This window comes from Falco peregrinus, chromosome 2 (genome assembly GCF_023634155.1).
Source record: "Falco peregrinus isolate bFalPer1 chromosome 2, bFalPer1.pri, whole genome shotgun sequence".
NCBI classification, from domain to species: Eukaryota; Metazoa; Chordata; class Aves; order Falconiformes; family Falconidae; genus Falco; species Falco peregrinus.
The window spans coordinates 107779555-107785776 of NC_073722.1; the positions used below are offsets into that span (position 1 = coordinate 107779555).

The 6222-nt window shown below is 63.9% G+C and overlaps 1 protein-coding gene across 1 annotated transcript; it reads right to left on the reverse strand.

Annotated features, from left to right (window-relative positions):
- Window positions 1-2857: 2857 nt before the first annotated feature.
- On the reverse strand, window positions 2858-4988 carry TLCD1 (TLC domain containing 1). The gene is made up of 4 exons (XM_055797850.1): window positions 4740-4988; window positions 4477-4559; window positions 4094-4176; window positions 2858-3619 (listed from the first exon to the last, which is right to left on the reverse strand). Exons 1-4 carry the CDS (start codon window positions 4934-4936, stop codon window positions 3224-3226), a joined length of 759 nt encoding a protein of 252 aa, XP_055653825.1. The 5' UTR covers window positions 4937-4988; the 3' UTR covers window positions 2858-3223.
- Between the last annotated feature and the right edge of the window lie 1234 nt (window positions 4989-6222).

Here is a 6222-nt window from a genome sequence, read left to right on the forward strand (position 1 = left end):
TGTCCTACACAGCTTCCTTGTGGAGCATACCACAGGCTAAAGAGTGCCCAGGAGGTGGGTAGTAACCACAACAAAAACGTATTAATGGTTTGGATCTGGCACAAGCAGAGTGTCCCACCATTTTCTGAGTGTATCAGCTATTTGCTTACGCTGCAAGATTCACTTGACCAAGCCCTCAAGCTAATCAAATAGCAGAGGCTTTGTGGGTTTCTTTCTGGCATGATCCTTACTCCTCATGTTGCAGTGTGTGAATCGCAGCCTGGTTTCCCTGACACTGTTACGGTTATGTTGCCTGTAACCTCGCAGGGTTCACTGTCCTCATGGGGGCTGTTTCCAAACTGGCTGCTGTTGCTGCCTCGGCTGCCCTTTGCTTCTTCAGATTTGTAGATGGAAACTGGCTTTTCAGAGTCCTTGGAGAGTCACAAGAATGTGGAGCACTGGGTGAGCAGGAAATGGTGAAGTACAGATAAGCCTTCAGGGGTGCTTAAGTATGTTGTTAGGCTTGATTGAGAAAGGTGATGAAAGCTGTGACCAAATACTGATGGGGGTAATGGAGCTCTTGAGCAGCAGGACACAGAGTTCCTTTGAGCCTCTTGCCGAAGGGTGGTGGAGCCCTGGGGTGGAGGTTTGGCCCCGTGTGAAAAGATGGTGGATGGAAAGGGTGAGCTATCCTGTCACCCCACAGTCCGAGCATGGCAGCAAAGGTCTGTGCTGGGTTGTGTGACCCTTGGTGTGAGACTTCCCCTGGTGCTTATGGCTCCAGGTACTGGGGAAGTGCAGCTGGATCTGCTGGGTTCATGTTGGGCTGCCTGCGGTGGGAGAAGGATGTGTGTCCTCTGGGGAGGGCTGGGGGCTGTGGTGAGGGAGAGGCCAGTAGCCTCTCTGAGGAGGGCAGCTCTGGGTATTCCGAAGCCTGCATGCTCACCTTCGTGTGGGCCAACCTTGGCTGCTGACAGCCTGCTTCTGAAAGCTGGGGTTGGAAATGGGGGCTGCCTGGGAAGCCCCCCCCCCAATCCCCCTGGGATGCTCAGCTGGTCTGGAGGGGAGTTGAATGTTCCCTGTCTGTTGTAAGGAGTGAGAAGCTGCCTGGAGGGAGGAGTGCTGCTTCCCAGGAGCAACCCAACCTGCCCGTGGCCTGGGTGAAGCCTGGGGAGGGGACAAGTGGCAGCAGGGGATGCCGGGGGTTTGCTCCCTCCTTAGCTGTAGTCACACCAAGAAACAGATGGGGAAGCGCCCTTCTTGCAGTGAAGCCGATGCTGGAGTGAGAAGCGGGTGTGTGCTGCAGTGGGAGGCTGGGGAGGGATTTCTCATCAGCATGACTTGCAGTCTGCCCTGGCCCTGCCTCACCTTAGCCCGGTGGCTGCTGCTGGCTGTGACGCTTTGCTTCCCTGTGCTTGCCTCTCACTCTGGGCTGGCAGGTGTCCCCATCCACAGCTGCCCCAGCCCGGCCAGTGCTGCCCTGCTGGGAGATGCTCCAGCTAAAAGCCAGGAGGCGAATGGGGGGGAGCCAGGCTCCCTGCCTTGGGAAGTTTGTCATACCTGACCTTTCCATGCTGCTGTAAGAGCGGTGGGAGCGTGGGCTGGTCCCCCTGTGCCTGTGACCTGCTGGGCAGAGCCGTGATTGCTCTGTGCAGAGAGGCAGGGGGAAATTTGGAGCGATTGGCTCAAGGGGAAACTAAGATCAGGGCTTGATTGTGTGGGGATATTTGCAGATGGAGTCACTGCAGAGGCCATGGTGCTTAAGCTGCGGCTGGGAAGATGTGTAGCTGTTGGGGTGTGCTGCTGAGGGGTAGGGCTGTGCCCTGCCAGGGCTTCCCGTGGGGCTGCTGAGCTCTGCTTTGAGCAAGGGGGGGGGCAAGGCAGCAGGTGTGAAGCTGGTGTAGGTCCCTGCCCATGCAGTGTCCCCAGTATCATGTCTCCACTCTGGCTGCCAGGCTGTTCCCACCCAGTGTGCCACAGCATTGGTGTACACCAGGAGGTGCCGGCAGGATCCCGGCCCTGTGGGGTGTTTCCTGGCTCTGGATGGAGGATGATCCCCAATGGCTTCCACTGAATCACCAGCTTCAACTACAGTGCCTGTCTGCCTGAGCTGGTGGGACAGATCCTGCCCCGGGGCAGAGGTCGGGCAGGTGTCCCGCTGAGCTCCACTGCTTATGCCAGTCCGGTGTGATCCCAGAGCTGTCACATCAGCAAAATTTGCCTTCCCGATGCTTTGGTGCTCCACAGGACCGGCTGGGCCCGTTCCGGCCCTGCTCCCCTGGGGAGCTGAACCCCTCCTGCTGCTCTCAGCTGGAGGCAGCCTGGTCCTGTCACTGCAGGGGAGAGCCCAGCACACTCAAGAGCTGCACTGTGCTGGTGAAGATTGCTCCAGGGGGATGCGAGCGTGCAGCAGTCTTCCAGGAAGAGCCCGTGGCCTCACACGGCTTTCCCATGCCAGCTTCACTTCACGTGGCTGCTGGGTGAGTCATGCAGCCAAGCCAGGCTCCTCGCCGCCAGGCTGGAGACAGGCAGGACAGGGACTGCAGCAAGGGTCAGTACCCCTGCTGGCTCCCTGCCCCTGCTCCCTGCACAGCCCTGGGTCTCTGGAAGAGCGATGAGGGAGAAGGAGGAGGGGAGGGACCCATCCGTGGGAGGGATAGAGGTCTTGCTGCTTAAGGCTCAGCTGGTAGGATGCAGTAGGCTAGAGTGCATCCCTGGAGGGTCCCTAGAACAAAGCAAGTGGCAGAAATGTCCCCTCTCCCTGAGGGCTGCCAGCCCTTGGCTGGGAAGGGATACATCCTTTCCCATGGCCCTGTCCATCCCCACCACCCTCCCTGTAATCCTGCTCTGCCCCACAGAAAAGTCAGTCCAGGCATGCTGCGGCAGCAGTAAACAGACCGATTTTAATGCACATAACACCCAACATCATCATGGGAGGGACTCGTCCCTTCCCTCACAACCCTCTCAGGCGATCTGCCATGAAACAGCCACCCCTGGCCCTCCAGCTGCCTACGTGGAAGCCAGCTTGGGCTGCTTCTCCAGTGGCCATGCCCCTGGCTTCGGCAGCGACCCTGTGGCTCGGTGAGGCTGTCGGGCTGGTCCAGCAGAGAAGTGCTTTTAGGCAGCAGAGCGGGTGAAGGCAGGGCCCGGGGCCAGGGAGCGAGCCCTAAGGCACATCAGAGCAGGTTTGGAGAGCCCAAGACCTCCAGGAGCCAGAGCCTGGATCCCCATCAGCACACAAGTCTCAGTCTATCAGAAACTTCTCACCATCCACATCTCTCCCCGCAGAGCCCTTGCGCAGGGAGGGGAAAAAATCAGAGCGGAGGAGGCGGGAGAAGTACATGAGGATCATGGCATCGAGCAGTAGGAGGTTGGCGGTGAGGAAGGCACCCTGGCCCTGCACCTCCACGAAGCGGAGGAAGTACCAGGTGAGGTAAGCCTGGGGCGCCAGGCGGAAGGCGAAGTACATCACCAGGTTGACGTACTTGTTGGCCTCGTAGAGCGCTGGGGAAGGCACGTTGCTCATCTTCAGCAGCATGCGGATGGTGAGGAAGATGTTGCTCACCTCCACCAGCAGCAGCAGCATCGCCGCCACTAGGAAGCGGCCTGTGATGATGAGCGAGACGAAGGCAGAGATGGCCTGGGATGCACACATAGAGCGAGGTCAGCTCTCCTTGCCTTGGGGAGGTGAGTCCTTCCCCACCAGGGTCTGGGCGTAGCTAGGTGGGAGTATGCGGTGCTGCTCCCCCCACACCCAGAGATACCAACAGCGCCCCAGGCACCTGAGCCGAGGCAAAACCAGTCTGGAGAGCTAGTTATCCTGCGGCCAGTCACACCTCTCTGTGCTGGGGAGCTGGGACCAGCCTCCGGCTCTTCCCTCGCCCAGCGCGGCAGCCTGTCTGGCTCCCGGCGCTCTGAGCCGACGCTGGCAAGCGTCCTGCCCCGCCAGGCGCCCTCGCCTTGTTGATGTGCAGCCTACCTGGCAGCCAGGGCGAGGCAGAGGGAAGGGCTCAGGCTTGCTCTGCTGTAACGCACAAAACCTGGCTGGGTTGAGCCCTGGGGTGCCTGGTAGCCCCCCTGTGCTGGCCCCTTGCCTCCTGGGGGCCATACTCACCATGGCATGGTGCACCAGGTACTCCCAAGATGAGCGGGACTGGTGGTTGAAGATGATGTCAAGGCTGTCGTGGATGAAGTAGCCTGTGGGATGAAGGGGAGCATCAAGACCCAGCTGGTGCAGCATCACCCACTGCGGGAAGGGGGAGCAGTGAGGAGGAGGAGGGTGGTGTGGCTGTGCTCCAGGCATCAGGGACACCTCTGCCCAGGCTGAGCGTGGAGAGACAGCCCAGGGCTGGCAACCCATGGGCTCCATGGGAGGCACGGGGAGTCACCCAGCCCTTGAGCTGGGGGCTCATCCCGAGCTGGGGAGCTGGTGAGGCTGAAGGGGAGCAGGCAGAGCCTGGTGGGTGGCCGCAGCCGTTGCCGTGCCCGGCTCCTTACCCGAGGAGAAGCAGACCAGCAGGTGCCCTGAGACGCTGTAGCCGTCCTGGATGTCGGAGAGCAGCTCCGGGGAGTGCCAGAGGCTGGGGGTGAGGAGGGGGGGGGTAAGCGGGTCAGCCTGGACGGTGGGGCAGGGCGCTGCCATGGGGGGACACGGGGGACCCCGAGCTCCCCCGCCCCCCCCTCCCCTGGGGGACAGCCCCCCGACCGTGCTCCCACGGGGGGCCGGGAGTCCCCCCTTCGCCCCGTAGCTGCCCCGGTACCTGAGGAGGGCCCATAGCCCGGCCAGCACGGAGTGCGCAAAAGAGACGAGGAGGTTCCGCCAGCGCCAGGCGCGGCTGGGGCGGCTCCGCACGGCGGCGGGCCGGGGCAGGGCCAGGGCGGCCCGGCGCAGCGCCCCGAAGAGCGCCACGCTGCCGCCCACCAGCGCGGCCGAGGGAGCGCGCCAGCCCGGGCCCATCGCCGCCAGCTCCGCCGGCGTGCGGCGCCCCGCGGGCCACGCCCCTCTGACCACGCCTCGCCGCCGGCGACGTATATGAGTGGCCACGCCTCCCTCGTTAGCCACGCCTCCCTTGCTTGGCCACTCCTCCCCACCGACGGACGACACCTTCCTATCGGCTACGTCTCATCGTTGACCCCGCCTCCCCGCTGGCCACGCCTCCCTCATTGGCCACATCTCCTTGACCACGCCTCCCGCAGGCGATGGCCCGGCAGCGGGCGTGTGGGGAGCGCGTAGTGCGTGTGCAGGCGGGGCGGGGCGTTGCACGCACGTGTGCAAGGCGCTGCACGTGTCTCCTTTGCCAGGCCTGGCACCTGGCTGCAGGTGGGCACGGGGTGCTGAGCGTGGCTTGTGTGCGAGTGTGTAAGGCACTCAGTGCGTGTGCGAGGTGTTGCACCCAAGCACTTAAGGCATTGCACCTGAGCGTGTAAGGCATGGCACCTGTCTGTGTAAGGTGTTGCACTCATGGGTGTCAGGGATTGCACACGTGCAGGGCACTGCACAGCTACTGGGCAGCATGGGAGGGTGGGTGCAGCAGGTGCGTGGCAGGCCTTGCAGACCTGTGCTGGGCCCTGCACATCTGTTGGCCTGTGTGGCTGCAGCGCCCGGCCCGGCGGGAACACCAGGAAAACCGCCGCCCCCTGGGAAAACAGCCCCGAAACTTGCGGGCCCGCTGCGGCTGGGGGCGTGCGGTGGGCACGGAGAAATCGGTGTGGGGGGGGTCCCGGGGCGGGGCGGGTCCCGGTGCCCCCTCAGAGCAGCGGGCCAGGGCCGGCTGGGCAGGCCGCGGGGCAGGGCTGGGTGCCGATTCCTGGCGGGGGGGTGGGCCCTACCCCACCACTGCCCCCGGTGCGGGGCGCTGGCTGGCCGGGGGGGGCTGCCCTCCCCCCGCCCTGGGAGCCGGGCTCAGTGTCGCTAGATGGCAGCACGGCCACGTGGCGTGGCCTGTCCCCGGCCACCCCCGGGTGCAGGGCAGGTCGCTTGCGGGCTGTGGGAGCCGTCACGGGCACGCAGGGGTGCTCGTGGTCCTGGGTGACACACACACACACGGAGGGGGAGCCGGGCCCTTTGTGCCTGGCCCTACCGCAGCACAGCGCCCCCCCGGAGGCTGCTGAGGGGGCGCCCCCCAGCCTGAGCCCAGTGCACCCCAAAGCTCTCCGCCGGGACCTGCCCCCTCGTGGGTCGTGGGGACCCAGCCGGGGCGGTATTACCCCCTCCTGGCCGGAGTAGGGAGCCCAGTGCTCCCC